The sequence below is a fragment of the Scyliorhinus canicula genome, chromosome 8 (genome assembly GCF_902713615.1).
Source record: "Scyliorhinus canicula chromosome 8, sScyCan1.1, whole genome shotgun sequence".
NCBI lineage: Eukaryota > Metazoa > Chordata > Chondrichthyes > Carcharhiniformes > Scyliorhinidae > Scyliorhinus > Scyliorhinus canicula.
Genome location: NC_052153.1, coordinates 84,048,691 through 84,070,326, shown reverse-complemented (window position 1 = coordinate 84,070,326; position 21,636 = coordinate 84,048,691). Strand labels below are relative to the sequence as shown.

General features: G+C 45.1%; 1 protein-coding gene across 6 annotated transcripts in view; it reads left to right on the top strand.

The window, feature by feature from the left end:
* The first annotated feature begins 453 nt into the window (after positions 1–453).
* Positions 454–21,636, top strand: part of LOC119970362 (solute carrier family 28 member 3-like) — a 422,249-nt gene continuing 401,066 nt past the window's right edge. For all 6 annotated transcript variants that reach the window (XR_005461594.1, XM_038804850.1, XM_038804849.1 and 3 more), the window contains exons 1-2: positions 454–507; positions 6,335–6,390. Coding sequence is in view for 5 of the 6 variants with exons in the window: in XM_038804850.1 (XP_038660778.1) it covers positions 490–507; positions 6,335–6,390 (74 nt within the window). In the remaining variant the exon portion in view is untranslated. The remainder of the gene's footprint in view (positions 508–6,334; positions 6,391–21,636) is intronic.

Sequence of the window (21,636 nt, the reverse complement as noted above, 5' to 3'; positions counted from 1 at the left end):
TAATTAATCAACAGAAATAAAAGTGCCATGCCAGACACACAAAATATTTACATCCCATTGCTCAGTTGGGCTCAGTTGTTCCAGCATCCAAGTCCCAACAGTGTAAAGTGGCACTGGCGCATACACCGCACGTCATGGGAGTGGGGCGTGTTCCTTCCTCTTCTCCTGCACTGGTTTCAGGAGGACACCATCCAGTCTCCGGGGGGAGGGGGGGGGGGGGAGGGGAGGGGAGGGGACACGCAAAGGACACAACATCCAAATGACCCCAGAGCCTTAACGGCCTCCTTGAAACGACTAATATCCTAGAACTATAGATTGACAATCTTAATTTCTTCCTGACGGTTGTATAGCCCGTTGGACGTCACCTGTAACATAGTCCTCCCCCACCTCCCGATGGAGCCGCTGAGGTGGGAAGGCAATGACGTCACGGGCCGCATGCGCTCCCGATTCTTTCTGCAAGCCACGAGGACGGCAGTTAACGGTTGAGAAATGGCGAACAAAATAGGGGTGAGGCATTTACTTTCTGCACCAACCCGGGGGCATTTAGTACATAGAAGCACTTTTCAGCTTTATCCCTTTTAACAAATTTCAACAACATAATCTTGCACTTGGTTTGTTGCTGTGGAGAGAGAAATAAAGTTCATGTTTCGAACGGGCGTAGATAACAGGTGGACGCCATCCGCCTTGTTGCTCCCTGTGCGATAACAGGGTCTTCACCTCGGGGACTTGCATCGAATTCAATTTGGGAGTTGTGAGTGTCGGTAAAGTTTACAGTTCGAGGCATTCATTGAAATTTTAGTGTTTTTAGTTTACTCTGTCTTGGTTGATCAAGTTCAAACCCGTTTACTTGGTGTCTTACCTTTGAGCAAGTTATAATTGTCAGTAAGTGAACTACCTTCCTGATGAGAGGTTTGCTGAATGTATCCTGATTAACTGACCTCCGGAAAACACTTTAAACATCAAGTAAAATTCAGTTAAAGGTCTTGTGCAGCTTATGACACTTCAGCATTAGGCAACTGAAATAATTTATTGTTTTACACCTACATATATCAGCAAGTTATCAACTTGCGGCGACCGAACATTGAGATAGGAGGAATAGATAAGAGAGTTCTAGCAGCTGCCATAAATGAACAGGTACAGAAGTGGACCATTCAGCCCATCAAACTTCTATTTTTCAGTTGCATTATCATTGATTTATACCTCAACTTCATTTTGCCAGTATCTGCTTTATAACACTTGATAAACGCAATAAATTGATACAACTTTCATATAATTTGGGGTCGAGAGTTCCAAATTCACGCTAGAAATATTCATCCTGACATGGGCCAGATCTGATTTGAACCTTGTGCCTTGCTCTGAATTTTCCAATCAGAGGTATAGTTTATTTGTATCTACACGCATATCTGATTAACTGCATGTGTGAGATGATGCATTTTATGTGACAATATAAAATAAGTGGTAAAATTCTTAAGGGGGTGCAGGAGCAGAGGGACGTGGTTGTGTATGTGCCTAAATCATTGAAGGTGGCAGGACTGTGGAGAAAGCAGTTAGTAAAGCATATAGTATTCTGGGCTTTATGAATAGGGACATAAAGTGAAAGATACTAGTTAGGCGTCAGGACCTGCTATAGGAAAGATGTGAATGCATTGGAGTATAGAAGAGGTTTACAAGAATGATTCCAGGGATGCAACACCGATAGCACTGTTTCTTCATAGTGCCAGGCACCTGGGTTCAATTCCCGGCTTGGGTCATTCTCTGTGCGGAGTCTGCACGTTCTTCCTGGGTTTCCTCCGGCTGCTCTGGTTTCCTCCCACAGTTCGAAGATGTGCAGGTTAGGTGGATTGGCCATGCTAAATTGCCCTTTGGTGTCCAAAAAGGTTAGGTGGGGTTACTTGGTTACGGAGATATGGGCTTAAGTAGGGTGCTCTTTCCAAGGGCCAGTGCAGACATGATGTGCTGAATGGCCTCCTTCTGCACTGTAAATTCTATGATTCCATGAGGATAGATTGGAGAGGTCAGGACTGTTCTCCTTGGTGAGACAATGACTGCCAATTCTACACCTCTGCCAATGAAGGAGAACATACCATGTGCATTTTTTACAACCATGCCTACTTGAACTGCTGCTTTTAGGGACATGTGTACTTGTTCGCCAAGATCTCTCCATTCATCTGCCCTTCTTAGTATATTCCCGTTTATTGTGCACTCCCTATAACTGTTTGAACCTCACTAAATGCATGACTTTACACTTCTATGTTAAATTTCAACTGCCACTTTACTGCTCACTCCACCAACCCATCCACGTAATTTTGGACATTATTGCTATCCTCTACACTGTCCACCATCTGGCCAATCTTTGTGCCATTGAAAATTTTCCAATCGCGCCCCCACCTTCCTGCCCAAATCTACAAACAATAAGGGTCCCAACACTGAGCCCTGTGGAACACCACTTGAAATAACTTTCCATTTGCAAGGGAAGCCATTGACCATTTCCCTTGGTTTCCTGTTATGAAACCAACTTTTTATTCAGTTTGCCACATTGCCCGGTATCCCATGGGATTTTACCTTTTTGACCAATCTGCCACGTGGGACCTTGTCAAACATCTTGCTAACATCCATTGCAGTAGCTCCATCAACCCTTCTTGTCATTTCCTCAAAGAATTCAATCAAATTTATGAGGCAAGACCTTTATTTAACAAATCCATGCTGACTATCTCTGACTAGTCCATGCCTTTCTGTGTGACAGTTAATCTCATCTCTGAAGATTAATTCTACTCATTTGCCTACCACCGACATAAGTCTTAACTGGCCTATAATTGTTTGACATTTTCTTCGATCCATTTTTCAACAAGGGTCCCAGGTTCGATTCCTGCTTGGGTCACTGTCTGTGCAGAGTCTGCACGTTCTCCACGTGTCTGTGTGATGTCCTCCAGGTGCTCCGGTTTCCTCCCACGAGTCCTGAAAGACGTGCTTGTTAGGTGCATTGGATATTCTGAATTCCCCCTCTGTGAACCCAAATGGGCACCGGAATGTGATGACTGGGGAATTTCACAGTGACTTCATTGCAATTACAATAATAAAGATTATTATTAACCACGTTTGCATTTCTCCAGTCCTCTGGTACCTCCCCTGTTTGTAGTGATGATTGGAAAACCATCCTCCGAGCATCTGCTATCTCCTTCCTGATTGACTTCAGTAGCCTCGGAAACAATCCATCTGGCCCTGACACTTATCAACTTTCAAGGATTTCAACCTTTCGAGTACTTCCTTTCTCTTTCTTATTATCCCATCCAATATCTCACAGTATTCCTCCACGACTAATATATCTGCATCAACCATTTCCTTTAGAAAACACGGGGATAAAGTATTTATTTAAAACCCTTCCCACAGCCTCTGCATCTGCATAGATGTTGGCATCTTCATCTCTGATAGGTCCCACTTTCTCTTTAACCGTTTACCATTATTATATTGGTCAACCATCTTTGGATTTTCTTTAACTTTGCTTGCTAATCTTTTTTCATTAAATGCATTCAGTGCTGGTTTCTGGGTCAGTATGTTTTAAGTCTGGAGAACGAAGTGAGGATGATAAGTCAAAAAGGAATACAAGAACAATTGGCAAACACGTGGGCAGCACGGTAGCATGGTAGTTAGCACAATTGCTTCACAGCTCCAGGGTCCCAGGTTCGATTCCCGGCTTGGGTCACTGTCTGTGCGGAGTCTGCACATCTTCCCTGTGTGTGCTTGGGTTTCCTCCGGGTGCTCCGGTTTCCTCCCACAGTCCAAAGATGTGCAGATTAGGTGTATTGGCCATGATAAATTGCCCTTAGTGTCCAAAATTGCCCTTAGTGTAGGGTGGGGTTACTGGGTTATGGGGATAGGGTGGAGGTGTTGACCTTGGGTAGGGTGCTCTTTCCAGGAGCCGGTGCAGACTTGATGGGCCGAATGGCTTCCTTCTACACTGTAAATTCTATGATAAAATTGTGACTGCAGCATATGTAAACTTAATGTAACAATAGAAAAGGATGGTGAAACACCAAAAAAAGATGAAGAAGTCTGGACCAAATTGATCAGGTAGAAAATGAACAAACAAGTTGACATATGCTCTCGGAAATGTTCAAATTTGAAATAGATTGCATTCAGTTCAATTCAGCATTTGCTGTTGAATATATGTTTGGCAATTGTACTCTAAATCACATCTAATGACATTTTTATACTACGTTCCGAAGTGGAGAAAGAGCACAAGAGTTTGTGTGATAGCAGGTAGTCTCACACCCAATTCTTCAGAATGCTGCACGTTATCAAGCTAGTTGATATGTAAAGGCTCACTGGACAACGAGAGGGTGTTAGGACTCGATTAGTTGAAGATTTATTTATATCTATCAGTGTTCAGTAAGTTAAAAACTATTAACAGATTATTCAAGCCTGCAGTTGGATGGTGGCATAATATGCCACAATGGGATTTCCATCTTTGCTCAGTTTTGGAGATTGATGTACCAGATTAGAAGTTCTTCCGAATAGAAATTGCATCCTAAGACTTGGTTTCACATCTTATAATGGATTGTGCTGTGCTCCTAAATAACTATGATGAATAATGCAAGGTGGTGTGTAGTGTAAATGTAGAAAATACCCAAATGCCTCATGGGAACAAACTCCTACCTCATTTTCCAAAGATTCTTGGGTTTAATTTACTTAGTTATTGAACAACTATTTTATAAATGAAAACCAGGTCAATCTTTTCACAAAAATGCAACTGATGAGGCAGTAATGTGTATCAGGTCTTAGTTTCCCAGGCACAGCACTGAATACCTGTGACAGATGGATGATATGCTGTTCCAGAAAGGAACGAGGAAAGCAAATGCCTGTTGGACCTTTTTGCAAGAGAAATGGAACAGGCGATTAAGGAAGTCTTGCTACAATGTACAAGGCTTTGGTCAGATCATATCTGTAGTACTGCGTGCAGTTTGGGCTCCTTACTCTGGCAGGATAACTTGCATTGGAGACAGTACAGCAAAGATTTACTAGATTGGTCCTTGGGAAAAGAGGGTTGACATATGAGAAGCTGACTAAATTGGGCATGTACTCTGTAAAATTTCGAAGAATAAGAGGTGATCGTATTGAAACTCAAGATCCTGAAAGAGCTTGACAGGGTAGACACCGAGAGATGCGTTCTGCAGGCTGGGGAATCTAAAACACAAGGGCACAGTCTCAGGATAAGGGAACAATCATTTAGAACTGAGAGAACGAGAACTTTCTTCATTCAAAGGATTGTAAATCTTTGAAATTCTCTACCACAGAAAGTTGTGGCTGCTCCATCCTTCAATATATTTAAGCCTGGGATAAACAGATTTTCCATCTTTCATCATAGAATCATTCGGCCCATCGAGTCTGCACCGGCTCTTGGAAAGAGCACCCTACCCAAGGTCCACACCTCCACCCTATCCCCATAACCCAGTAACCCCACCCAACACTAAGAACAATTTTGGACACTAAGGGCAATTCAGCATGGCCAATCCACCTCACCTGCATATCTTTGGACGGTGGGAGGAAACCGGTGCACCCGGAGGAAACCCACGCGTACACGGGGAGAATGTGCAGAATCCGCACAGACAGTGACCCAAGCCGGGAATCGAACCTGGGACCCTGGAGCTGTGAAGCAATTGTGCTAACCACAATGCTACCGAGCTCATTGAATTGAATTGAAGTATGTTGAGAATGGGTGGGAAAGTGGAGTTGGAACCCAATATCAGCCATGAGCGTATTGAATGGTGGAGCAGAGTGGACGTGTCTTGAAAAGAAAATCGCTTATTGTCACAAGTAGGCTTCAAATGAAGTTACTTTGAAAAGCCCCTAGTCGCTACATTCCAGCGCCTGTTCGGGGAGCTTGGTACAGGAATTGAACCGTGCTGCTGGCCTGCCTTGGTCTGCTTTCAAAGCCATCGATTTAGCCCTGTGCTAAACCAGCCCCATCTTCCCCTAGTCTTCCTATCGCTTGTGTTCTTGTGTCAAAAACAAATTATTGAAGCAGAGCAAAGAAAGGGTTTGTATATGATGATACAAAGTCAGTTTGAGTGTAATATTGATTTCAACAATTTAAACTCGCACTGGCTTTAACGGCTGAAAGAAATATTCTGAATTGGATCACTAAACCAGGAAACACATTTATTCTCTTGCTGTAACATTTCTTATCCTGATAAAATTTTCACAAAGGCTCAAAGTACTATGCTTATTTATTCATTATCAGATTGTTTTAATATAAGTAAGTTATTGCATTTTACTTTGAAATGATCAAAAGTTACAATTTTTTGTTTCTCATTTAAATTTTGGTCTTTATGTTGAGGCTGAAAGTGATCAAGAATTGGACTCACAAGATAATGAGCAGATTGGTTCAGAAAGGTAATGATACTTCAAATTTAAGATTGACTAGTAAATCTTTGTAAGTGCTGTTGCAGATAATAAATATACTGGTTCTGTTAAGTCATTGTGGAATAGTAACGATCTCGATTGAAACTACAGCTGACTTTCAAAGGTTTAGAGATCTGCGTTATTCATCAAGTCACTGGCTACATTGTGCCCAACAATTTGGGTATTTTGTTGCTGGGGTTTTGTTCACAGAATTTGTTTTACAGGTTAGGCTTTTTAGACTTTTTCACTAGCCGTCACAAATGTTTAAAAGAAGAAAGCAAAAGGTTGGAAGCAATTTTTTTCTGCCTCAACCAAACCACGGTAATAAAGTTCAAGAACAAAAACCTATATTTATTTATGTAGCATCTTTAATGTGATAAAATGTCCCAGCACATAAGATTACACAACTACCTGACACAGAAATAGACTGTTCCATGACAAATTTATGCTCTACTCAAACCTTTTTCCATCTTTCCTCATCCAAATCTGCTATTGTAACCATCTATTCCCTTCTTCCTCAAATGCTTGTCCAACACCCCCTTAAATACATTTATACTATTCTCTTATCCACTCAAGTGCACAATCAAACCGAATATTGCACAGTGCCACAGAAGGAGAAGGGAGGCAATGTCTTAGTGGTATTGTAATCCAGACACCCAGATTCAAGCTTTAAAAAAAAATAATTTACGAGATGTAGGCATTGCTGGTTAGACTAGCATTATTTTTATTTTTTAATTTAAAAATAAATTTAGAGTACCCAATTATTTTTTCCAATTAAGGGGCAATTTAGAGTGGCCAATCTACCTATCCTGCACATCTTTGGGTTGTGGGGGTGAAACCCACGCAGACACGGGGAGAATGTGCAGACTCCACATGGACAGTGACCCAGGGCCGGGATTCGAACCCGGGTCCTCAGCGCCGTAGGCAGCAATGCTAACCACTGTGCCATCGTGCTGCCGCTAGACCAGCATTTATTGCTCATCCCTAGTTGCCCTTCAGAAGGTGGTGGGGATTTGCCTTTTCGAACCGCTGCAGTCCTTGAGGTGTAGGTACACCCACAGTGCTGTTAGGCAGGGAGTTCCAGGTTTTGCCCCAGCGACAGTGGATGAATGCCGCTATATTTCCAAGTCAGGGTGGTGAGTGACTTGGAGGGAATCTCCAGGTGGTGGGGTTCCCAGGTATCTGTTGCTCTTGTCCTTCTAGATGGTAGTGGGCATGGGTTTGGAAGGTGCTGTCGAAACCTTGGTGAGTTACTGCAGTGTTGTAGGTGTTGCATATGGCTGCTACTGTTTGTCAGTGTTGTAGGTGTTGCATATGGCTGCTACTGTTCGTCGGTGGTGGAGGGAGCGAGGGACCCGAGTTAAATCCCACCATGGCAGATTGTGAACTTTGAATTCAATAAGAATCTGAAATTAAGAGTCTAAAAAATAATCTTTTTTCGTGTCACAAGTAGGCTTACATTAACACTGCAATGGGGTTACTGTGAGAATACCCTAGTCGCTACACTATGGCACCTGTTCAGGTACATTGAGGGAGAATTCAGAATATCCAATTCACCTAGCAGCACACCTTTCGGACTTGTGGGAGGAAACTGGAGCACCCGGAGGAAACCCACGCAGACACAGCGAGAACTTGCAGACTCCGCACAGTCAGTGACCCAAGCTGGGAATCAAACCTGCGTTCCTCGCCCAACAGTCCTAACTACTGTGCTACCGTGCCACCCAAAGGTGAACATGGGACCATTGTCGATTGTCGATTGTCGCAAAAACTTCCCGGTTCACTTCTTTTGGGGAAGGAAATCTGTCATCCTTATCTAGTCTGGTCTACATGTGACTCCAGACCCACAGCAATGTGGTTGATTCTTAAATATCCTCGGGGATAGAACACAGAACATACAGTGCAGAAGGAGGCCATTCGGCCCATTGAGTCTGCACCGACCACCAAGCCCTCATTTCCACCCTATCCCCGTAACCCAATAACCCCGCCTTAAGTATTTTGGATGCTAAGGGCAATTTAGCATGGCCAATCCTCCTAATCTGCACGTCTTTGGACGTGGGAGGAAACCGGAGCACCCGGAGGAAACCCACACAGACACTGGGAGAACGTGCAGACTTTGCACAGACTGTGACCCAGCGGGTGCTCAGGTTTCCTCCCACATTCCAAAGATGTAGGACCCTGGCGCTGTGAAGCCACAGTGCTATCCATTTGTGCTACCGTGCTGCCCACAACAAGTGCTGGTCCTGCAGGTCAAAGTCCATTCAGAGTATTACCAGTATTGGGGCAGCACGCTAGCATGGTGGTTAGCAGAAATGCTTCACAGCTCCAGGGTCCCAGGTTCGATTCCCGGCTGGGTCACTGTCTGTGCGGAGTCTGCACGTCCTCCCCGTGTGTGCGTGGGTTTCCTCCGGGTGCTCCGGTTTCCTCCCACAGTCCAAAGATGTGCGGGTTAGGTGGATTGGCCATGCTAAATTGCCCGTAGTGTCCTAAAAAGTAAGGTTAAGGGGTGGGGGGTTGTTGGGTTACTGGTATAGGGTGGATACGTGGGTTTGAGTAGGGTGATCATGGCTCGGCACAACATTGAGGGCCGAAGGGCCTGTTCTGTGCTGTACTGTTCTATGTTCTATTACCAGTTTACCTCCAGAATGGAATCGATTAGCTGTTACCTAGCCTCCCTCTTTTGCTTATCTCTTTGTGCTTTGTAAGCAATAATTTCATCCCTGATCACAGCCTTCAGCGCCTCCCAAAACATGGAGGGTGAGACCGCCCCGTTCCAGTTGTCAGTAATATACTCGTCTATGGCCTGTGATATTTTCCCTCAGAAGGCCTTATAGAATTTACAGTGCAGAAGGAGGCCATTCAGCCCATCGAGTCTGCACCCGCTCTTGGAAAGAGCACCCTACTTTAGCCCACACCTCCACCCTATCCCTGTAACCCAGTAACCCTAACCTAAGGACAATTTAACATGGCCAATCCACCTAACCTGCACGTCTTTGGACGTGGGAGGAAACCGGAGCACCCGGAGGAAACCCACACAGACACTGGGAGAACGTGCAGACTTTGCACAGACTGTGACCCAGCGGGTGCTCAGGTTTCCTCCCACATTCCAAAGATGTAGGACCCTGGCGCTGTGAAGCCACAGTGCTATCCATTTGTGCTACCGTGCTGCCCACAACAAGTGCTGGTCCTGCAGGTCAAAGTCCATTCAGAGTATTACCAGTATTGGGGCAGCACGCTAGCATGGTGGTTAGCAGAAATGCTTCACAGCTCCAGGGTCCCAGGTTCGATTCCCGGCTGGGTCACTGTCTGTGCGGAGTCTGCACGTCCTCCCCGTGTGTGCGTGGGTTTCCTCCGGGTGCTCCGGTTTCCTCCCACAGTCCAAAGATGTGCGGGTTAGGTGGATTGGCCATGCTAAATTGCTCGTAGTGTCCTAAAAAGTAAGGTTAAGGGGTGGGGGGTTGTTGGGTTACTGGTATAGGGTGGATACGTGGGTTTGAGTAGGGTGATCATGGCTCGGCACAACATTGAGGGCCGAAGGGCCTGTTCTGTGCTGTACTGTTCTATGTTCTATTACCAGTTTACCTCCAGAATGGAATCGATTAGCTGTTACCTAGCCTCCCTCTTTTGCTTATCTCTTTGTGCTTTGTAAGCAATAATTTCATCCCTGATCACAGCCTTCAGCGCCTCCCAAAACATGGAGGGTGAGACCGCCCCGTTCCAGTTGTCAGTAATATACTCGTCTATGGCCTGTGATATTTTCCCTCAGAAGGCCTTATAGAATTTACAGTGCAGAAGGAGGCCATTCAGCCCATCGAGTCTGCACCCGCTCTTGGAAAGAGCACCCTACTTTAGCCCACACCTCCACCCTATCCCTGTAACCCAGTAACCCTAACCTAAGGACAATTTAACATGGCCAATCCACCTAACCTGCACGTCTTTGGACGTGGGAGGAAACCGGAGCACCCGGAGGAAACCCACACAGACACTGGGAGAACGTGCAGACTTTGCACAGACTGTGACCCAGCGGGTGCTCAGGTTTCCTCCCACATTCCAAAGATGTAGGACCCTGGCGCTGTGAAGCCACAGTGCTATCCATTTGTGCTACCGTGCTGCCCACAACAAGTGCTGGTCCTGCAGGTCAAAGTCCATTCAGAGTATTACCAGTATTGGGGCAGCACGCTAGCATGGTGGTTAGCAGAAATGCTTCACAGCTCCAGGGTCCCAGGTTCGATTCCCGGCTGGGTCACTGTCTGTGCGGAGTCTGCACGTCCTCCCCGTGTGTGCGTGGGTTTCCTCCGGGTGCTCCGGTTTCCTCCCACAGTCCAAAGATGTGCGGGTTAGGTGGATTGGCCATGCTAAATTGCCCGTAGTGTCCTAAAAAGTAAGGTTAAGGGGTGGGGGGTTGTTGGGTTACTGGTATAGGGTGGATACGTGGGTTTGAGTAGGGTGATCATGGCTCGGCACAACATTGAGGGCCGAAGGGCCTGTTCTGTGCTGTACTGTTCTATGTTCTATTACCAGTTTACCTCCAGAATGGAATCGATTAGCTGTTACCTAGCCTCCCTCTTTTGCTTATCTCTTTGTGCTTTGTAAGCAATAATTTCATCCCTGATCACAGCCTTCAGCGCCTCCCAAAACATGGAGGGTGAGACCGCCCCGTTCCAGTTGTCAGTAATATACTCGTCTATGGCCTGTGATATTTTCCCTCAGAAGGCCTTATAGAATTTACAGTGCAGAAGGAGGCCATTCAGCCCATCGAGTCTGCACCCGCTCTTGGAAAGAGCACCCTACTTTAGCCCACACCTCCACCCTATCCCTGTAACCCAGTAACCCTAACCTAAGGACAATTTAACATGGCCAATCCACCTAACCTGCACATCTTTGGGCTGTGGGAGGAAACCGGAGCACCCGGAGGAAACCCACGCAGACACGGGGAGAACATACAGACTTCGCACAGACAGCGACCCAAGCCAGGAATCGAACCTAGAACCCTGGAGCTGTGAAGCCATAATGCTAACCACTATGCTACTGTGCTGCCCTATGATTGGCCAGGGGTCTGTGTCTAATCTCCATGGGGGGCGTTGGGCACGGCCCGTCTTCAGCCTCACAACAACGTAATGTGGATCGTGGTCGGAGATCAACATCATGGAGTAGTTTGCTCTTACTAACCCTGAAAGCACCGATTTCCCCACTACAAAGAAGTCAATTTAGTAATATATGTTATGTACTTGGGAGAAGAAGGAGAACACCTCCCCTGGGTGGGTGATCCGCCATGGGCCCACTGCCCCCACCTGCTCCATGATTATGCCGAACTATTTTGCCATATCAGAGGTCTTCCCTGTTTTGGGGTTCGACCTATCTGTCTGTGGGTCCTGTACACCGTTAAAATCTCTCTCTCTCTCTCTCTCTCTCTCTCTCTCTCTCTCTCTCTCTCTCTCTCTCTCTCTCTCTCTCTCTCTCTCTCTCTCTCTCTTCCCCCCCCCCCCCCCCAGGTTAAGTTGGTCCGTGTCAATGTCACAGATTTCCGCCATGGTCTCTCTTTTTAAATTCTGTGTCATCCCAGTTGGGAGCGTACACATTCACCAGGACTACTGGTGCCCCGTTCAGGACACCGCTGACCATGACTCCAGACTTGATTTCAACCTTGGTCCAATTATGGACAAAGGGGTGAGGTGAGTTTGACTGCCCATAACATCAAGGCCTACCTTCGATATTGCTGCAGAAGTTCCTCAATGTAAAGCCTGAGGCCCAACTACAGTTACAGCACAGTGGGTGTACCCACATCTTATGGAATGTAGCAGTTCAAGAAAGTGGCAGTTAGGGATAGACAACAAACGTTGGCCTTGCTAGCGATACTCGCCTCCCATGAACAAAAACAGAAGCAGAGAATGGTTGCTGAAAGTTGAAATTTGAAAATAAAGAAAACTAGAATGGCAATAGCCATTGTAGAAAATGGTAAAAAGCAAGTGTAAATTATCAGGGTATGATTATCCCCCGATGTCTGAACCATAATACCAGTGAAAGAATTAAGTGGTATGTGGACATGTGTTATGTCCCTACCAAAAGTGGGAGCGAAGTGTGGTCTTATTTTATCACTTTCTACAATAAGTGAAATCAAAAGTAAAATGTTTTACAAGCTTCTCTGTTGGATAGTGATGGGCCTTCAATTAGAGTTGTTGAATTAAATTTACAAGAATCAAATGATGATATTGCCCAAGGACCAATTAGAAGCGCTCCATCTGTGACTTGAAGTCTATTATGTTATGTGATCAGTTCCATACACTTCCAGAAAGAGTAGAGATAATAACTTGAAATAACATGACAAAGAGAATTCGGAGGATCAAGATGAAAATAGCGATGAACACTTACTGGCCACCAGGATTTTTAGTCCTTTGAAGATGTTAGCTGTTTCATTGTGCAGCGCCTGCATTTGAGCAGTACATGAAATGGAATGCCCAAAATGTTATCTTGATTCACTAAGTAGTGAAGATCGCTGCAATGTTAAGGGATATAAAATAACCACTTACTTTCGCTTTGCTGATGACAGTGCATTGAGGTCACTAAACAGAGTTGAAATTCTATGTGAAATGGCTGGAGGAAGTTACTTAACTATTGCTGGTCTATTGTTATGCTATTTTATCTAAGCTATTGAATAAACTTTATGATCAAAAAGATACAAAAGGGATTTGATGTGCAGCATGATGAGACAATTATTTTTGGAAAATCAGTGGATTTGCAATTTACCTAGTCAGGATATTATTATGTCCCTTAACAAAATATCGAAGCGTAACTTCCTGGTTCATGAGTTTCTGGAGCTTGCTTCCTCAAAAGGCAGCGGAAGCAGAGTCTGATTATTTCTAAGGCAGAGCTAGATCGGTTCTTGATTAACAAGGGGTGAAAGGTTATTGAGGGCAGGCAGAAATATGGGGTTGGGATTACGGTCAGATCAATCTTATTGAATGGCAGGGCAGGCCCGAGGTGCTGCTCCTAATTCGTGTGTTCGTCTGTCCTCAGTGTCAGATTTGGGGGAATTCCAAAGATGTGCTGAGAATCCCTCTGTGGAAATTCCCATTTAAGGGTTTACTTGGCAATTGCCCAGAAGTGCTATCTATCCCTGGACAATTGCGCAGTGCTGAGAATCATCCGACAAAGCGTCTTAAAGCGTTAACTTTGGATAGTTCTGCCAGTGTTACATAAATAGTGACTCTGAAAGAGTTATAAGAAATAAAAGCACATCTAACTTCAGCGTAACTATTTTAAAAGCCCAGACCAAGCCCTGCATGGAATATCCCAAACAGCCCTGACCACCCCCACCGGGACTATTTGTATATACACACACAGGTACGCACACACGGACACACCGTACCACAGACACACCGTACCACGGACACCCCTATACCCTCACAACCCCACACACACACGCCATACACCCACACAAACACACACTTCACATACATCACCCCCCCCACCCCACCCACACACACACACACACACACACACACACACACACAACCACCCCCCGGCACAGGATTCCCAACCCGACCTGAATCTTATACCCACCTACCATTGTCCACTCGCGAACTGACAACACCCTGATCTGAGAGGAACCCCAATCCCCTCTACCTAACTTCAAACCTGCTGAAATGGCCCCCAAACTCCCGACCTGACCTCATCCACCTGATTCTCCCGATACCGGAATGCCCGACTCCCCGACCCCCAAATGAATATATGATTCCCCAAATGTCTGAATCCCACATCCCATTCACTTACCTTCTTTTTGACCTGTTACTTTTAATGCGACCTGCTGCATGCTGCTAGTGCTGTAAGAAGGTGGACATCTCCCCCTTTGCTTCGCTGCTTTTAAATGTCGACACTGGCGCCAAGGATCTGCTGTTCTGTCTTTATCTCACCTGGCCTGAGTCAGGAAGGTCGGGTGAGTCAGGAAGGTCGGGTGATTCAGGCGCTTTAGAATTTTAGCACAGGTAAGTCGGTATGGAATGACCATCTACTGTTGATTGCAACTCAGTATGTTACGTTTCTCATCAAAATCCCAGGCTTGGGTGAATTCTATCCCAGGCTGCTGAGGGAGACGAGAGAGAAAATTAAAGAGGCTCTGACCAAAATTTTTAATTCATCCTCTGACCACAGTGGATTGGAGGACAAATAATGTAGTTCCACTCTTCAAGGAGGGTGGTAGAGATAAATGGGGTAATTACAGCCCAGTGAGTCTTACATGAGTGGCAGGGAAACTATTGGAGAAAATTCTGAATGAGAAAATTAATCTTCACTTGGAGAGGCAAGATTTGATCAAGGATAGTCAGCATGGCTTTGTCAGAGGGAGGTCATGCCAAACAAATGTAATTGCATTTTTTGAGCAGATGACCAAGTGTTTAGATGAGGGTAGTGCAGTTTTATGGATTTGAGCAAAGCCTCTTGACAAGATCCCACATGGGAGACTGATAAAGAAGATAAAAGCTCATGGGATCCAGGATAAGTTAGCAAGTTGGATCCAAAATTTAGTGGTAGGAGACAGAGAGTGGTGACAGATGGCTGTTTGTGTGACTGGAGGCCGGTGTCCAGTGGAGTGGTGCAACATCAATGCTAGGTCCCTTTATTGTTTGTGATAAATATAAACGATATAGCTGAGAATGTGGGGCTGGGATGATAAGTTTATGGATAACACCAAGATTGGCAGGATGGTTAATAGCGAGGAAGAAGGTCTTGGGTTGCAGGATGATATAGACAAGTTGGTCAGATGGGTAGATCAGTGGCAGATGAAATTTAACCCGGAAAAGTGTGAGTTGATGCACTTTCGAAGGAGTCACAAGACAAGGGAGTACCCAATGAATGGCAGCTATTAGGAAACTCTGAGGACCAGAGGAATCTTGGGGTGCTTGTCCACAGATCCCTGAGGGCAGCAGGACATGTTAATAGGGCAGTTAAGAAGGCATATGGGACACTTAACTTTATCAGCCGAGGTAAGAGCAGGGAGATAATTTTGGAGCTGTACAAAACTTTGGTTAGTCCACAGCTGGAGTACTATGTGCAGTTCTGGTCACCTCACTGTAGGAAGGATGTGATCGCACTGGAGAGGGTGCAGAGGAGATTCACCAAGATGTTGTCTGGGATGGAGCATTTGAGTGATGAATAGAAGCTGGAAAGGCTCACGTTGTTTTCTTTAGAGCAGAGAGGACTGATGGGGGACCTGATTAAGGTGTATAACATTATGAGGGGTATGGACAGGGTGGATCGGAAGAAGCTGTTCCCATCAGGTGAAGGGTCAATAAGGAGGGGGACATAATTTTCGGTAAGGGGCAGGAGGTTTAAAGGGGATTTGTGGAAAAAAGTTCCATCCAGAGGGTGGTGGGAGTTTGCAATGCATTACCTGGCAGAATAGTAGAGGTGGCAAACCTCACAACCTCTAAAAAGTACTTGGATGAGCACTTGAAAAGTCATAACATTCAAGGCTATGAGCCAAGTGCTGGAACGTGGGATTAATGTAGATTTAGTGTAGGGATGTTGGTGGCGACACAATGGGCTGAATAGCCTCTTCTGTACTACTGTATATGACTTGATAACTCTAGCAGTGTTAGACAAATACATTAGGTGGGAAGTAGAGAGTCAAAATTCAAATTGTCTGTGAGTTACATGGACAATTTTCTCTTTCTACTGTCGCAGCTTAAAAATCTGCCTAAAGGATGCAGGCATGGTTGATGAAGAGCATCTGAGGCCAGTAGAAGAGATTAATGTGAGATTTGTGAAGAAAATAGTATTGGAGTTGCCATGGATCTAAAGGTATGGGATAAAGACAAATATTTTTGTTCTACATTCTGTAGCTTTGGCAACTAGATCTAGTGTTTCTGCAGTAATACTTAGTAAGAACAAAAGCATTATAGATAAATTCATGGAGAAATGGATAGAGACCAAAATTGGCACAACATCGAAGTTTCTGTCTGATATCAGAGAGATATTTGCCAGTGATGAAACTTGTGAAAACATGACTAGAATGCTGAATGCTAGACATGAATGCTGCAAGTTTTTACAACAGTGGACTCTGTGCAAGAAATCATGGACTCATGAAGTTTATTCTGAAGTAGCAGATAAGGGGAATCCATTTTTGACATGCAGGTGGAGTTTTACTGACATGCTCCTTGACGATGAGACTCAGAAGGCTAAAATCAAGGCTAATTGCTGGAGGTTTGAAAGAGCAACTGGGTGATACAGATGTTAGAGTAGATTCTCCCACAGCTGGAAAAGTAATCCAGAAAATAATTTTAGCTCTTGGTTATATATTCATGGTGTGATAAATATAAACATAAATTTTTTAAAAATGGCATAAAAGTTACATTTAGCTGGGTAACACTTTTAAGAAGGAGGTTTTTCTGAAATACCCAAAGAGACATCAGGTGCAGAAGAATACCTATGGTAACTGAACTAAGGTGTGAATGGAGCTTCCAGGCTGTGGTATTTTTTGGTGAGATCTGTTTTGCTGAAAATCAGTTGTGTTCAGCTAAATATTTCAGCTTCAATATTTAAGTGACAAAATAAAACTTTCAGGCATCTTCATGATGAAGGTAGATGATTTTTATGGGGTTGCATTGCAGAATTTATGAACCATGTTACAGAGTAAGAAGTCTTACAACACCAAGTTAAAGTCTAACAGGTTTGTTTCAAATCACTAGCTTTTGGAGCACTGCTTCCTCAGGTGAATGAAGAGCTATGTTCCAGAAACATATATATAGACAAAGTCAAAGATGCAAGACAATGTTTTGAATGCGAGCATTTGCAGGTAATGAAGTCTTTACAGAGCCAGAGATAGGGGTAACCCCAGGTTAAAGAGGTGTGCATTGTCTCAAGCCAGGACAGTTGGTAGGATTCCACAAGCCCAGGTCAGATGGTGGGGATGAATGTAATGCAACATTCCAAGGTCCCGGTTGAGGCCGTACTCGTGTGCGGAACTTGGCTATAAGTTTCTGCTCTGCAATTTTGCGTTGTTGCACGTCTTGAAGGCCGCCTTGGAAAACGCTTTCCCAGAGATCAGAGGCTGAATGCCCTTGTCTGCTGAAGTTTTCCCCAACTGGAAGGGAACATTCCTACCAGGCGATTGTCACGCGATGTCCGTTCATCTGTTGTCACAGCATCTGCATGGTCTCGCCAATGTACCATGCTTTGGGACATCCTTTCCTGCAGCGTATGAGGTGGACAATGTCGGCCGAGTCGCACGAGTATGTACCACGTACCTGGTGGGTGGTGTTCTCACGTGTAATGGTGGTACCTGTGATGAATGTAATTCACACTATATATAGTTGCCAATATCACTCCATGTATATATGTTCGTTATCTACCCGTTGTAAGATCAATCCTGTATATAGTTGCCTATATAACTCTGTGTATATATGTTCACTATCCACCATTGTAAGTGCAGTTGCACTATCCCACCACCAGGGGGAGTCGCTCTGGGAGTACGCGTGAGTTTGTACTGGGCTCCTCCCAGGACTCCTCCCCCTGGGACCGATGTATAAAGATCAGTGCCTTAGAGCCAGCCTGCCAGTTCAACGACGAATAGGCTGACTCTGTTGTAAGTGTATTAAAGCCTCTGTTCAGATCCAACTACACGTGTTCGCTGAATTGATGGTTCCATCAGTACCCACTTCGATGATCTGGCACGTCTTGCAGAGATTGCCATGGCAGGGTTGTGTGGTGTCGTGGTCGCTGTTCTGAAGGCTGGGTAGTTTGTTGCAAACAATGGTTTGTTTGAGGTTGCGCGGTTGTTTGAAGGCAAGTAGTGGGGGTGTGGATATGACCTTGGCAAGATGTTCATCTTCATCGATGACGTGTTGAAGGCTGCGAAAATGATGTTGTAGTTTTTCCGCCCAATAAGAACAGGAAGCTTGAGAAACTCTGCATCACCACCAGCAGCAACCAAGCCTCCCCCGGTACCACAGTAGAAAACAATACAGCAAAATCTATTAACTTGTCGGACTACACCCTTCAACCAGCCAAAATCGAAGTCCTCAGCAGAGTGCTCAATTTCTGCACCACCACCAAAATGGACCCCATCGCTCCCGCGACAGACACAGCGGCAAATGAGGCTTCAGCAGTTCTTCCACAGACCACAAGAGGCCGACAGCAAACCCAACGAGTTAACCAATGAACCGGAACAGCAGACAGAGAGATTTGTGGTGCGGCAACCAAAGAGGAAAGAGTCGAATTGGACCCCTCCGGGAGGCCGCAGCTCTGGACTCTACATGTGTGCTCAAGCCGAGAGGAGTCGGGTCAGTGCCAGATTCATCAGTCGCATTCACAAGACAGCCCCGAATGTCACCCAGGCACAACGAAATGCCACCCGCGCTTTCAAGACCAACCGCAACATCGTCATCAACCCAGCAAAGGAGGGGCCACCGTCATACTGAACAGAACGGACTACTGCGAAGAAGTGTACCGACAACTCAACCAGGAACACTACAGACAGTTACCCGCAGATCCGACCAAGGAACACACCTGCCAACTCAGCAGACTGATCAAGTCCTTGGATCCAGACCTTCAAAGCACCCTATGTGCTCTCATCTCAAGTACTCCCCGTGTTGGAGATCTCTACTGCCTCCGGAAAATACACAAAGCCAACACACCAAGCCATCCTATTGTAACAGGCAATGAGACCCTGTGTGAGAACCTCTCTGGCTACATCAGGGCATTTTGAAACCCATTGTACAAGGAATGCCCAGCTTCTGTCACGACATGACGGACCTCATCCAGAAACTCCGCACCCATGGATCAGTTGAACCAGCAACATTCCTTGTCACAATGTAGAGTCTCGGTACTCTACACCAGCATCCCGCATGACGACGGCATTGCTGCAACAGCCTCAGTACCCAACACCGACAACTGCCAATCTCCAGACGCAACTCTGCAACTCATCCGCTTCATTCTTGATCACAACGTCTTCACCTTCGACAACAGGTTCTTCATCCAGACGTACGGAACAGCCATGGGGACCAAATTTACACCTCAATATGCCAACATCTTCATGCACAAGTTTGAACAAGATCTCCTTACCGCACAGAACCTTCAAACAATGTTCTACACCAGATACATCGATGACATTTTTTTCCTTTGGACCCACCGTGAAGAATCACTGAAACGACTACATGATGACATCAGTAAGTTCCATCTCGCAATGGGCTACTCTCCAAAATCGGTTGCATTTTTGGACACACTCATCTCCATCAAAGACGGTCACCTCAGCACTTCGCTTTACCGCAGGCCCATGGATAATCTCACGATGCAGGTTCCTCCACTTCTCCAGCTTACACCCTAAACACATTAAAGAAGCCATCCCCTATGGTCAAGCCCTCCGCATACACAGGATCTGCTCAGACAAGGAGGAGCGTAACGTAACAGACATCTACAGATGCTGAAAGATGCCTTTGTACGAAAGGGATATGGCGCTCGACTCATTGATCGACAGTTCCAACGCGCCACAGCAAAGATCCGCCCCGACCTCCTTGGAAGACAAACATGGGACACAACCAACAGAGTACCCTTTGTTTTCAAGTACGTCCCCGGAGTGGAGAAACTACAACATCATCTTCGCAGCCATCAACACGTCATCGATGAAGATGAACATCTTGCCAAGGTCATCTCCTCACCCCCACTACTTGCTTTCAAACAACCGCGCAACTTCAAACAAACCATTGTTTGCAGCAAACGACCCAACCTTCAGAACAGTGCCCACGACACCATACAACCCTGCCATGGCAATCTCTGCAAGACGTGCCAGATCATCGACATGTGTACCACCATTGCACATGAGAACACCACCCACCAGGTATGCGGTACATATTCGTGCATCTCGGCCGTCTTTGTCTACCTCATACGCTGCAGGAAAGAATGTCCCGAAGCGTGGTACATTGGCGAGACCATGCAGACGCTGTGGCAGCGGATGAACGGACATCGTGCGACAATCGCCTGGGAGGAATGTTCCCTTCCAGTTGGGGAACACTTCAGCAGTCAAGGGCATTCAGCCTCTGATCTCCGGGTAAGCGTTCTCCAAGGCGGCCTTCAAGACGTGTGACAACGCAAAATCGACGAGCAGAAACTTATAGCCAAGTTCCACACACATGAGTATAGCCTCAACTGGGACTTTGGATTCATGTCGCATTACATTCACCACCCCACTATCTGGCCTGGGCTTGCGGAATCCTACCAACTGTCCTGGCTTGAGTCAATTCACATGTCTTTAACCTGGGGTTACCCCATCTCTGGATCTATAAAGACTTAATTACTTGCAAATCCTCTTCATTCACCTTAGGAAGGAGCAGTGCTCCGAAAGTTAGTGATTTGAAACAAATCTGTTGGACTTTAACCTGATGTTATAAGACCTCTTACTGTGCTCACCCCTGTCCAACACCGGCATCTCCACATCATGTTACAGATGTTAGAGTAGAACTTAAAATTGGTTTCCAGCTTGTTGGTTTTTAAATGTATTGGTTTAGTTATTAAGCAAAGTAGATCTGGAATAGCTTTAATTCAAAAATCCTATTTGGAGCGAGTTACTTCCATAACAGTTAGTTGTAATAGATCCTTGCAGAACTGTACTGTTATATCTAAGGAAGAAACGGCATCTGTGAAGCTTAAATGGTTGGCTGAACTGGTTGGGTACTCGGACTGGACCAAAAATTAATTTTGGTAGAGTTAAGTACTATGATGACAACCCCTAATTTGGAGGTATTGAATGACAAATAAAGCATTTAAAATAAATGTGTACTTAAAAGATCATTAAAATACTTTTTTGTGGTGGCATTAGATTTGGGATTCTAATTGTCAAAATCTTTAAGTTAGATTCTGTACATTGGGCACACTGACGATAGTGTACTCATCAAATGTATACTTTACAAAGTATACTTTACAAAAAGTGAGTGAGAAAAGGTTTAGCAGATTGAAAGATTGACCTTGCTGACTTGAATACATGTGAAGAGAAAGAAAGTCTTGAAAAATAAATATATGGATGCTAGTCATCAATTTGTCTGATTACTTAACAAAAGAAAGGCATGTAGAAATAAATTGTCAAAGGTCTTAGCGGATTGGTATCTTGCAATGTAAAGCGTTTTGTAGAATGTGAAGTGTTTTGAATTTGTTTGTTTTGAGATTTTAGTTGTGTATATGAATTATAATTAAAGAGAGAAGAGAAACTGTTCATTGCACATAAATTATGTTTAACTATCTGCAGAAGGTGGGCAT